At 34.9% G+C, this 13,452-nt stretch overlaps 3 protein-coding genes across 3 annotated transcripts; 1 reads left to right on the top strand and 2 right to left on the bottom strand.

Moving 5' to 3' along the window:
- Positions 1-7,834: 7,834 nt before the first annotated feature.
- On the bottom strand, positions 7,835-8,413 carry CLUP02_12690 (uncharacterized protein; the record flags this gene model as incomplete). The annotated part of the gene is made up of 1 exon (XM_049291653.1): positions 7,835-8,413. The coding sequence occupies one exon, from the start codon at positions 8,411-8,413 to the stop codon at positions 7,835-7,837; it is 579 nt and encodes a 192-aa protein (XP_049148799.1).
- Positions 8,414-8,536: 123 nt separating this feature from the next.
- Positions 8,537-9,639, top strand: CLUP02_12689 (uncharacterized protein; the record flags this gene model as incomplete). Its single annotated transcript, XM_049291652.1, has 3 exons — positions 8,537-9,202; positions 9,258-9,333; positions 9,401-9,639. 3 exons carry the CDS (start codon positions 8,537-8,539, stop codon positions 9,637-9,639), a joined length of 981 nt encoding a protein of 326 aa, XP_049148798.1.
- A 1,271-nt stretch (positions 9,640-10,910) lies between these two features.
- CLUP02_12688 (uncharacterized protein) lies at positions 10,911-13,285 on the bottom strand (the record flags this gene model as incomplete). The annotated part of the gene is made up of 8 exons (XM_049291651.1): positions 10,911-10,925; positions 10,994-11,127; positions 11,204-11,616; positions 11,736-12,083; positions 12,149-12,314; positions 12,367-12,664; positions 13,090-13,149; positions 13,232-13,285. 8 exons carry the CDS (start codon positions 13,283-13,285, stop codon positions 10,911-10,913), a joined length of 1,488 nt encoding a protein of 495 aa, XP_049148797.1.
- Positions 13,286-13,452: the final 167 nt, after the last annotated feature.

The raw sequence follows: 13,452 nt of genomic DNA, 5'->3' as shown, positions 1-13,452 counted from the left end.
AATCTGCTAAACTATTAATACCTTACTTAAAGTCTATAAAGAACCGATATTGCGGGCTCGGGTTATAACTACTTAATAAGATTTCCGAGGCTAGTAAGTCGAGCCGAGAAGTTATGTAATAAGTCCTACGCGCTTTGCTCGACGTTTCTTCCTACGTCCCTAATAAGTATATCCACAGCTATTTAGCTATTATACTAGGGGTCGCCGAGCTAATTAAGTTAAGGCCGTATATGTTAGACTTTGAATCCGTAGCTTTTACTTTACTACAGTCCTTAGTATATAGCCCTTTTAGTTATCGTGTCGGCTAAATACGTACTAGCTATATAAGATCAGATATAGCACACAGCCGTAATAAATCAGCCAGCCTAATAGCTATGTAGGGCAATGGCTATGCTAGTAGGTTAGTTAAGGTGGAAGACTGCAATGCCTACGAGAGAGTAGAGTTAACCTCGGGAAAAGCAGGACTTTCTTGTAATTTAGAGGGGAGAAATTACGTATAGCACTTTGATAATAGGTTATCGAACAATGATCTTCGACCAAACGAAGCGTTCAAATGTTTAGAATAGTCATAACCCGATGATGACGAAAAGAGGGGAAGGAGAAGTATTGCGGAAAAAGGGCTACTATGAGAAATCAAGGATAGCCTCGGTTGGGTGCCTAATAGCGGATGGTGACTGGGTAAAAAAACCGCAAACCCTAGCTAATTATAAGATTATTATTGACTCTGCCGCATGGCTTGGCTGTAGTTTTATACTTAGCAGATGTAGAGAGATATAAGTAAGCTCTAGGACTGAAATATGCTACTGCTGCATGTCGTATACTAGCGAATGACAGCTTAGGAAACCATCCTACCTTCTTTACTAATACGACTATTATGTCTATTAAACTAATAGTACCGTACTACGTATAGTCGCCCGGCTTAGTTACTCCTCGCTCCGAAGTCCTAAAAAGGGGGCGCTAGAGCTAGTGGCCTCCCTAAGAACGAATCGTTAATAATAATGCCGGAAGGGGCTTAATATACTTCCGCCCCAGTCCTTAATTTATATAGCGATATAGTTATCTCTAATGTTTAGTTAATCTATTAGGCCTCGCTAGTTAAGCCTCGTTAGTTAAGGGATAATTTAGGGAGTATAAAAAGGGGGACTAAGTAATAAAGGAGTAGCTTAAGTATATATAGAGCATTAGTAATATACCTCAAAGGAAGGGTAGATTTTAGTAATTTATTTTTTAAACCCTAATAATAATTAGCTTTTATAAGTTTTTTTTTTATATTATATACTTATTAATAATTTAAAATCTTTATTTATAAAGGGGACTAGGTTAAAAACTTAAAATATTAATAAGAACGAGACGTAGTAAGAGAGCGTAATTAGTATTATAATAATAATAAAAAGACGACTCTTTTTTATTAAACCCCTTAAAATTACCTTTTTTTTAATAAATAATATAAAAATAAAGTATAATAAGATAAATAACGTAGTAGTAACGTAAAAGGACCGTATTATTAAGAGTATTAACGAATTTTAAATAAAATAATAAACCTCTTACCCTTACTTATTAATACCTAAACCGAATAATAAATAATAAGCTAATAAAATTATAAAAATAAGAATAATAATTAAAAAAAAAATCCTTATTATAATATATAAAGAGCGCTTATATAAAAAATAAGTAAATTTAAAACGCTTATAAAGCTTTTTAAATAGCTTAGCCCCCGCACTAAGGGCTACGGTTTTAATTATAATAACTTCGGATATTAGTTTTAATATAAATGAGAACGTAAACCCCCGGACTAAAAATAGTTTAATAAGTAAAGTTATATTTAAAGTACTACTTAAGTAATAATAAAATAACGAGTTCGTACTATTTAAACCCCTATTTATTAACTCCTTTTTAATTTAAATAAGTACTATAAGTAGAACGTTTATATTTAAACTACTATCCCTCTTTAACTTATTATATATTAATAAATCAGTATAAGATTTATAAAGCTTCTTCTTTAATTATTATTATTATTTTAATTTATAAACTTAATAAATAAGAATAAATTATAATAAAGTAGTATATATAGTTAGCTACTTAAATAGTAATATAAAGACCTTTTAAATATATTATATTTTCAATTACTAAAAGACCCCCGGGTTTATAATAAACTAAGTTATATAAAAAGAACTAGAGACCTTTTTATAAAATACCCTATTTAATCTTATTAATTAAAGAATAGTAATAAATATATAACTAAATAGTACCTTATAAAACTAAAAATAAAAAGTTAACGAGTTCGTTAATTATATTAATAAGCTCGAAATAAAACTAAAATATATTTTAATAAAAAAATAAAAGATCTCTATATTAATAAATAAGCTACGGCCCGAACTATACTTCGTAATAGTATTATAAATAGAACTTTTATAAACTTATTTATAGTTAGTATTACTAATAAAACGTATTAAATAATCCTTGCTATTAATAAGGAGCTTACGAACGTCTTCTGAGTAATATTTTAATTTAAACTTAAACGAGTTAATAAGAAAATACTAAAGTATTAATAAGTTAAATATATAAAAAATACGCTATAACTTACTTAATAAGGATATTATATATTATAATTATAAAAAGACTAGTTATATTATAAAGGATTATTTATAACTGCGGGAGTAATATTAATAATATTATAATTATAATAAAACTAAGTACCTTATTAATAATTACCCGAGCGTTATATACTATAAATATAATTAAAAGGGGTATAAGGCCGCTAATTATTAATTAAACCTTATTCTAATTAAGTAGCGCAGACTAATAATAAGCTTAAATACTATTTTAATAAAAAAAGTAGCTAGTAATTAATAAGGGCAGCGCTTAAATATCCTAACTTATATATATTTAAACTACGTATAAAAAAAGCTAAGCGCCCTTATCGATTTAAGAATAAAAAGGAACGTAGTTAGTATCGGGCTATTTAATAATTTTAATACTAATTTACGAATTTATTTATTACTATAATTAGTAAATATAAAGGGTAAATAAATAGAGACGCTAAAAAACTACTACTTATAGCTTTAAATTATTAATAATAACTACGTAACGGAGACATAGCTATATCGCTTTATAATAACTAATATTACGGCGCTTATACTTATCCTTAGTTTCCTTTAGTTAGAAAATATCGACTTACTAATTAATTAAAAATAAAAAAAGTAGTAATATTTAATTTATAAATAATATATTTACTTAAGCGCCCTAAAAAAGGGGCTACTAAACGACTTAGTTTTAATAATACTTATATATATTATAATTAACTTAGCTATAAATAATAACGTAGTACTAACGAGTATAGCTAAGGACTAAAAACTACGTTATTAAGATTTTAATAACTTATTTTTAAAAAAGAAAGCTATCTCGCTACTAAATAAAGTACTATATAATTATTATATTAAGTTAAATAACGCGGCGCTTATTCTTTAAGGACCTATTTACTTACTATTAAATTATAAACTTAAAATCTTACGTAACTATTTAATAAAAGTAGAGGCTAGGGGCTAAATATACCTTTTTATAAGCTTAGTAAGAGTACCTATCCTTTTTATATTTAAAAAAAGAAAAGAGCTATAACTTTGCGTCGATTATAAAGCGATTAATAAAATTATATAAAAAAATAGAACGCTACTATTACTAATTAGAGAGATACTAAATAAACTATTTAATACCTCTATTTTTATAAAGCTAGACCTTAAAAATGCGTATTATTATATATATATAACCGAGGGTAATAAGTAGAAAACGGCTTTTTATACTAAATATAAGTAGTTTAAGTACTTAGTTATACCTTTTAAGCTAATTAACGTATTTATAACTTTTTAAGTATATATTAATAACGTTCTAAGCGGCCTAGTTAATACTGTTTATATCGTATACCTAAATAATATCCTAATATATAATAATAACTACGTAGTATATAAAAAGTACGTACGTAGCGTATTATAAAAATTATAATAATAAAACTTATATCTAAATAATAATAAATACGAGTTTTATATATTATGTATAGGATTTTTTAAAGTATATTATATTTAATAAAAGTATAAAAATAAAACCCGCGCGTATTAAAATTATAATAAATTAGCTATTTTTAAAAAGCGTTAAAAATATATAAACGTTCTTTAAATTTACGGGGTTTTATTATAGATTTATTAATAACTACGCTAAAATAACGGTACTTTTAATAAACTTATTAAAAAAGGTAAAACCGGGATAGTTAAAGTTATTAATACCCGCTATAGAGTTATTTAAGAGGCTACTAATAGTATTTACTAACGCACTAATATTACGATATTTTAACCTTACTTTATTTATATAATTATAAATAAACGCTTTAGCTCGAGCTATTAATTTAGTAATTACGTAATTATTTAAAAGTAATTAGTACTTAATTATTTATAAGTTAAAGAAATTAACGGATATAAAGAGCTGCTATAATATAAAGAATATAGAGTTATTAGCTATTATAAACGTACTAAAAAACTAATAATACTACTTTACTTATAACTAAGATTAGGTCGTAGTATTTATAAATTATTTTAACTTATAGTTCTTAAATATAAAAAAAAAACTAAATAAAAAACAGCTATACTAACTAAATAAACTCGTAATATTTAATATTAAAATTAGGTTTAAGCCGGGTATAAAAAACTTAGTAAATAGACTATTATAAAAACCTAATTATAATAAAAATAATAATAATAATAAAATAAAAGAGCTATTATTAAAAATAAGAAAAGACCTTTATAACGTTAAAAATATATAAAAGCTTTTTAAAATTATAATAATAAAGTATATAAGGACGAGCTACGAGAGCGGTTCTTAAGTAAAAGGGATAATAAGTATTTTAAAAATAGAACTAATAATAATATAAAGAAATAAGTAAAAGAGGTTAAGAGCTCCGGTTTAAAAGAACTTTAAAAAGTACTTTAAGAAATATAATAAGGTTATAAGCTTAGGGTATTAAAGTTATAATATAATACTTAAAAAACTACTTAACCTTATTATTAAAACTATAAATTACGAACTACTCGTTTTATAAAATTTTAATATAATAAGAATATTTAAAATAGTAATTAGTAAGGAGGGGTTATTAATAATAAGTTAACTACGGGCTATTTAATAAAAGGACGCTTTTATAAAAAATAAGTAATAAACTAAAAAGAACTAACGGCCTTATTTAGTTAAAAAGAAAGAATAATAAAACTAAGTATATAACTTAAAAGGGGTATTATATTATAGTAGCTGCGTTTATATATTATTATATAAGGGATTAAAAAAAGAGGTTATTAAAATATATTGTAATATATTTATAGTAAGATATTATAATATAAAGCGAATAATAATATTATTAAAACGCTATTATTATTAAAATAGAGTAAATAAGGATATAAAAAGTTATATTAATACTTATATAATATACTAATAAATAAAGCCTCGTTATTATAAGCTATATAACTTATTATACCCCTTATTTATTTTAGTCAAGTTATAATAAAAAATATTACTAAACTTTATTATAGGCTTATTTATATTAACTACGCTAATTAAAAAGCGCCCTTATAATATAATATTTATTATAATAAACCGATTTATAAAATATAGCGTTTATATTATTACGAAGACGACTTTTATAACTTAGGGATTTATAAACCTTTTATTTATAAAAATCTTTACTAAGTTTAGAATACTTAAAGGGATCGTTTTTAATAGGGGGTCGTTATTTATAAATAAGTTTTAGACTTATTTTTATTACTTCTTAATAATAAAAAGTATTTTAGTACTATATTTTATTTATAAACGGACGGTTAAATAGAACGATAGAACTAATATTTAAAATAGTACTTTTATTATTTTTATACTTAGGATTAATTAAATTAAATATAGCGTCTTTACTTAGTTAAGTTTATATATAATAACGCTTAGTACTTAGTAATTTATAAAGCGCTTATTAAGGCCCTACTTAGGTTCTTATTTATATACCCTATATTAATCTTAATAGGGGCTTAAGATAGTATATAAAATATTTTAATTAAGGAGCGTGCGGCCCGATTATAAACTAATTAAAAAGCTTTATAACCCCTTATATAAAAAGTACGCGAAATATATAAGTAATAAGTTAATAAAGCTAAGATAAATATATTATATAAAATAAGTAATTAAGTATTATTATTAAAAAAGAATATTAGTAAGTAGCGTCTTAGCTAGAAGTTAGCTAATAAGTATTTAGGCCTATTCGAAATTAAATTAATAATTAAAATAGTAAGGGTCGCTTACTAACTAAATATACTAACGTAATATAAAATATATTTTATATATCCTTATTTAAGCTATATTAATATTACGAAAAAGCCCCTTAAAAACCCTTACTTATTAGGGATATAAATAGGGAGCTATTTTATAAAATAGAAAATATTATATAATATAGAGGGCTAAAGAGGAGGTAATAATACTTAATTTAGTAAAAGGGATATAGTAGCGACGAAAATACGTAGGAGCTAACTAAATATATTAAAAATATAGCGTTAATTAGTATATATAAATAACGAGTTTTAATTAAATAGCATACCTTAGTTCTTAATAAGCTTAATAATATAATAAACTAGTTATTAATAACAAAAAAAAGGGGGTTATATAGTTATAACTAAGTAGTATAAACGCACTAATTATAAACCGTTTTTTTAATTTTTATAACGTACGGGAGGACTGCTTTTATTTATAAAAGAACTACTTTTATATATAAAAAGGCCGCCCTAGCTATTATCCTAGGGGTCGTTACGAAAAAAATAATCTTTTTATTATTAATAAATTTATAAATAATTAGCTACGAATATAAAGCGCAAGCGGGGCGATTATATACTAATTAAAATATTATTTAAGCGGGCGTACCTAGCTAACCCCGATTTACTTAGCGTTTACCTTTTTCTTCTTTTTAATAAGAGTTTATAATAGTTAATATAAGTAATATATAAATAATAATATATATATAAAATTAAGGTAAATAAAGGGGATATTAAGCTTTTTAAGTAAACTACTACTACTATTATTACTAAGCGTACCTATAATACTAACGACCGTTCTATTATTAATAATAATAACTCCGTAATTAGGAACTATATTTATATTAAAACGAGTTAATAATAAATACGGAACGACTCTATAAGAGATTTACTTAAGTATAAGAAGTATATAAAAATAAGGATTTAAAAAATATTTATTAACTATAATATTTATATAATAAAAGAGTAGTATAAACGCTAATAAAAACAAAAAACTATATATTAAAAAAATAACTATAAATAAAAAAGAAAAAAAGAATTTAGAATCGTAATAGCTTAAAAAGGGGTTAATATTAATAAATAAAAATAGGGTAACGACTATTTGAATATTAATAATTATAAAAACGGCTTATAAATAAAAGCGACCTAAGTATAAAATTATAAAGTTATTATTTAAAATAAGGGGTTTATATTCGGGCTAATAAGCGCTATTTATATTTACCCTTATATTATATATTTAAGGACTTTTTAAATAAAAGATTAATATAACGTATATAAACTATAAATAAGCTTTAAAATAAAGCCTAGGGGAAGGAGTATTTTATTAAGCTTTATTAATTAAGCCTCGTTAATTAAGGGATAGCTTAAGGAATATAAAAAAGGGGACTAAGTAATAAAGGAGTAGTTTAGGTATATATAGAGCGCTAATAATATACCTCGAGGGAAGGGTAGATTTTAGTAATTTATCTTTTAGACCCTAATAGTAGTTAGCCTCTATAAGCTTCTTCCCTATGTCACACACCTATTGACATAATCGCTAACCTAAGAGAGGGGCGAAGTTGTCGGTGAGTTAGTAGGCAGCCCGTCCACAATGGTGCTAAGAGGGCAATAACGAGAGAGAAGGGGGAAGTGCAACGGAACGCCCCAGCGGGGTGACCTCGACGGGACTCAAGTGCTGTGTGCTGGGTTCGAAGTCTGGGTGTCTTTGGCTGTCCCATCTCCAACAGCTTGGTGTATGTTCCCTCGTCGTTCTCTCTTCTTCGTGTCCAGTGTTCCACGCTCCCCATATTCCATTCATCACGAAAAACAGCCAGGACGACAAAACCTGAACACATCTCCAGACGTGAACGCAAAATCGTCAGATTGTCCAAAATCAAAGATTCTAGGTGAATATTGCGTTCTCTTCTCTTCCTTGATGAAAATTCAATGCAGTGGACCGAAGCAAGAGGCAACCGAGTGGTGCCGACAGAGCGGGCTAAAGGTGTGATCCCGCAAACGCACCAGGCCACCATGCAGGATGTGAGTTGGGCAAATCCCAGACACTTAAGGCCATCGCTAGATGATAGAGATGCATCAGTAGCGCATCTCGACATAGCTATGAGGATGGCGGCACGATATAGCAATGACGAAGCTGATGGTGATACACTAGTACCGTACAGCTATCAGTTCCATCGACTCGATCGCCAATAACTTTATCAAGAGGATCACTTAACACAATGTTCATCGACATCCTCAGAGACGCCAGCGCCAACTTCGCTGCATACTTCAAAGAAGTAAGAAGATGCTTCCAGCGCATATACCGTCGTGCTTATGGGCAAGATGAATCTTCGCAACAAGACGAAGAAATCCAGCAGAGGGGTCGCGCCGCCAACTCACTCATCATTCTCATTGTGGGAATTTTCACGACCAACTTCTCGATGTCTGGATCCACGGTTGCTCAGCTCGTCTTTGGCATCGTATACGGCATCGCAGTCAGTGCCCTTTACCTGCCGATGAACCGTCGAACTCGCTTGAGAACGGGCCTCGCACTTGCGGGTGTCTTGCCTGGGGCAGTATACATCTTCTCTGATGGCCTGACGCTTCATATTGTATCCATGATCATCATCTCCGCTGCGGCGGGAATTGAGACCCAACGCCATTTTCGTATTCGGAGTAACGGCGGGATCGACGACTCGGTCCTGCGACCTCAGAGCTCGGTAGAATCTCTCTTAGTGACTTGGCTGATTGTCGTTTGTGGCAACGCCAAAGAAGTCAGCCACTTTATCCAAGCTGGTGTGGTGCTTTGCTTGGACGTCCTCTCTTCGACCACCGCCACCCAGGTCTTGATGAGATTCTTCCTCCGAGTGATCTTGGTGACGATGGCTATAGCCTGCTTGGTACAGGTAAGGTTACCCCGTACGTTGGAGGCGACAGGAGTCTGACTGACCGATCCCTAAGCAATTCCTGCCTTTGTCTAGATCCATGATTCTGGATCGCCGAAGTGAGGTCGCAGATGTATCTCAAAGACAGAACGGTATGTCTACTACCATGGCTATGTTCCTACATGCCTCTTCATTCCATGATTCTGATCGTTGAGATAGTTTGGCCCCGGGCTGAAGTCCTGACGGTGGTTGGCTTCTTTGTGACGCCGGGTATGGCTCTTTTGTACAAGGAAGTTCGGGAAGAGTTGTGCCCTAGACTGTACCGCTGGCTACTGGGTAGAGGTAGACCTCGTGAGAACGAGGAAAGGGTGTTTCCTGAGAATGACGATCTTCCAACATGGAGTGATCTTGAAGAAGCACGAGAGCTTCGAGCCGGGGTCGAGCAGTGGATGAACTGACATCGGGATGGGCGAATGGATCCTGATAGTGGGTATGAGCGGCCACAGCCAAGGTTCGATGAGGAGTTCGGGTATACTTTACGGAAATGGCATCGTCTCGGCATTGCTGGAAAGATATCTTTTGGGATGAGTGTTCAATGGAAAAGAGTTCATAAAAGCATACTAGAAAGAGGCCGTGGAATAAGAGCAAAAGCTGGAATGGACATTTGAGAAAACATGATATGGAGCGTGGCAGATTTGTGTAAGCCATAAGAGGGCCAGTTACGCTGAGGAATTTTGAGTGTGTACTGAGAAAGATGAAGTGGAAAAGAGGGATAATAAAATTGTCAGCGTTCTGAAAATGATTAGAAACAGTTCATTAGTTCCTTATCACGCAGTCAATCGACCCACGTACAGCCAGGCATGCCATCACTTACATGGAGTCTCCTTGGAGGCCAAATGCAAAAAGATCAGACGCGGCATCGTCGAGAAGTGCGCAAACGCACAGTTGTACGCAAAGTCGCCTTGTGATTGGTTGGTCGGGGGTTATGGAACTGATGGAAGACAATGGCGTCGCGCACTATTGCGCAAGCGCACAGTTGTGCGCCTGTAGAAAAGCGCTTCACTATTGGCGTATCGAGAGGACCTTGAGAGTAATATTACCTTAGGTAAGGCGGTCTAATAAAATGGAAGGCTGGGATCAATAGGACGATCAGGGATTACACTGAGGAGTATGTCTTTATGCAATTCGCGACATGTGAAATACATTTTGCGTCCAACTCGTCCGCTATCGGGTACCAAACCCAGCAGGCCTTGTCCTTATCTCCCCGTATTCAGAGGTGTTCCAAAGATGATACCCTCACCCGCTGAATCATGCCAACGCCAGACGCTGTGGATTATGTAATGGTGAGGTGTAAAGGCCACCGCACCGATGGAAATGCGTATGGTGTAAAAGCGATGCAGGAGCTATAGGGTGCCCCCCGAGATAAGCTGCAATGGGGTCCGAGAGCTTCTAGGTTTGACCGGGTGCCTCGTTCGGGGACTCGCGAAGCCGAAGGAACGTTCAGCGGCGAGACGCGGCCTGACCCCGAGCCGAAAATGTGGGGCAATGCCGGTCAAGACCCGGCAACGACTATTTTTGTCACGGTATGAGCCTAACCTCAGAGCTGACTGTATCGTTAGTGACTTTCAATTTTTCCAAATGCGAGATCGTGCTACTAGCGACTCTGAAAGACTGATTTGGCTGCGATGATTTGTGGCATCAATACCTAGCGCATTCTCGGTCATCTGCACTAATGTCGATTGTGCTATGCGTGTGAATTCCTCATTTCGAGCTCGGTTTTAAAAGATTATACTGCATCTGAGCAGCAGAGACCTCGTGAAGAAAATGCTCCTTCGAATCCAAGTGCGGCACAACAGAACCATAATACGTGTACGGGCCATCCGGTAGCCGTATTACCGACTTTCGCAGGTCATCCCTCGCATGCATCCTCGCCGTAGCCTCCCAAGCTTTTATAATATCGTCATGAACGACAACATCGTCCTAAGTACTCTTTCAAGTAATCTCAGCAAGCCCACTGTCGACCTTGCAGCGGAATACTGACCTGCCTGTCCCGACCATTCCAAATCTCCATGAGCTCAAGCTTCGGCATCCAGCAAGCCGCCAACGCAGCCAAAGAAAAAAGCAGCGTCTTGATCTTTGTTCGCCTCTCAATGGCTTCATCGATGTCGCCGCTCTCTCCAAGAAACATGTCGGCATTTAGAGTGAGCGTCTTCGGTTTCGGCAAATTAGGTGCGTTATTCAGGAAATCATCGGCATCAATGATAAAGCAGAGCGCCAAGTGTTCCACAAGAAGACAACCTTGCACCATGGAGCTTACTAGTTCTTCTACTTCAACTCCTCTATAGAAGACACGCGCAAAGTAGGGGGTGCTGGACCCTCCGTGCAAGATTGCAAACTTCTTCAGCGAAGGTGGAAGGCCGTGCCGGCACATGTCACTGAGACCTAGATGTAATCATGAGCCATTATTCATCCTATGAGAACAGAAGAAGAGAGTGGCAGAGATGGCATTGTAGAGAAGACCTCCTACCTTAAGCCAGCGTCTCTCCGCTCCTACGCTGCAAAGCCGCCACCTCTCAAAATGAATTTCCATTGAGCGAGGAAGACTCTTGATGATTTGATCCAAAGAATCCGGTCACTGGTTGCGTTTATTTGCCCTCCGCAGAAGAAACTTGGTAACGACTTGCACGAACGATAACCGTACACGGCTAAGCTTGACATCGTACGACTAAAGGGCCTTGGTAGCTCTGGAATGCATCGAGATACTTTGACCTTGACCCATGTGGGCAATCCAGAGTAGGCTCGTGTGACTGAAGGGTTCGGCCTCATCATGCGACGCAAGAGACCCGGTCTCAAGATACTCGAATAGTGATCGACGTCGTCCTTTGGCGTATTATTGTTATATCTGATGAGCCTCGCCAGTGTATGGGAGCTTATCTAGAGCGTTAATCCTTCTCCGGCCTGGTCAACTTCCCATGACGCCAGAGTATTCCATAGATACAGCGCAGCTGTAGCAAATGGGCTCCGTGATTGATTCCACGGTAAAGCCGGGCCATCCTCTTCGGGCTGAGGCTCCTCAAGGCGAAGCCAGATGTGCCGGACATAGCCGCGCCTCCTGGGGCTTTACATGTGCTCCCTGAATGGAATGAGGTCTTGGAGCCGCAGAATGAAGTTCTTGTATATTAGACTCTCGAAGTAATCTTGCCAATCTTTGGATACGCTGGCGTAGCCTGCTATGCCGCGACTGGGCGTGATCGGTGAGCCGTGGGCATTGCGACATGCTTTAAGATCTGAAGATGCAACTCTCGCGGTAAAGACGCCCGACATGGCTTCGCGCCGTTCATGTTTACCTTCCATTTTGGGATAGGGCCCGGTGAGAGAGTGAGATGCCGTGTTTGGAACGGAATTGCTGGATGAGAAGAAGTTGGTAATGTTGCGAGTCCGCACTGTAGCCGCCGCAAGCCTGTGGGGCATCCCCGGCCTTGGCTATGCATGTTCGGTCGTAACATGCTGTTAGCATCCATCGACTCGTAGTAATTACTTTCCAGTTCTTACCTACTTTGGAGTTGGAGCGACAAGAGTAGCGCCTAGATCGCTAATCGTCGGCTGACGTGGATTTTAACCTGCCAGCCGACGCAAGGAATAATTGCCAGGGATCTATTTCGAATCGCCTGTATGGCGAAAGCGAATACGATACGGGATAGCGAACACGAAATACGAGGTATAGTTTAGCGAAGTGGGTTCAAGTGGCTGATGTCCTACAAGACAAGGGACTTGCATGGGTATTATTCAAACGGTCTAGGGTTGGGAGTTAGACCATAGTATTGTCCGGAGTTGAGACACCGCGCGCGGCGTCTATAGCGCGCGGAAAACTGTTCGGAAGCCTAACAATATATACATAAATTTTGTACCAACGCTTTCATAGCCAAGCTACCCGTATGATACCCAGATATGTCTTTGCTAATGTGGATCTAACTGGCGTTCTAGTCCTAGGGCTCGCTATTTTGTACATACAAGCCGAGTGTAGAGGTAGAACCCTGTTCAGCGATGCACGCTGCTAATGTGTCGAGAATCCCAATCGATATAATTCATGGGAGACATAGCCATGGAATTCCTTGGCAAAGTTCAAAGTGTTGTAAATACTGCGTTAGATGTTTCGAGGCTTTGCCGGTAACTTCGGGATTGTCTCTACAGTTGAGTAGATAAGGAACGTTGATTTCCCGCTTTTAGCATTCATTATCACTTATCGACATTTGAGTCTCATTTGGATTTCC

This window comes from Colletotrichum lupini, chromosome 6 (genome assembly GCF_023278565.1).
Source record: "Colletotrichum lupini chromosome 6, complete sequence".
NCBI classification, from domain to species: domain Eukaryota; kingdom Fungi; phylum Ascomycota; class Sordariomycetes; order Glomerellales; family Glomerellaceae; genus Colletotrichum; species Colletotrichum lupini.
Note: the sequence above shows the minus strand (reverse complement) of the source record. Positions and strands in the feature narration are given on the sequence as shown.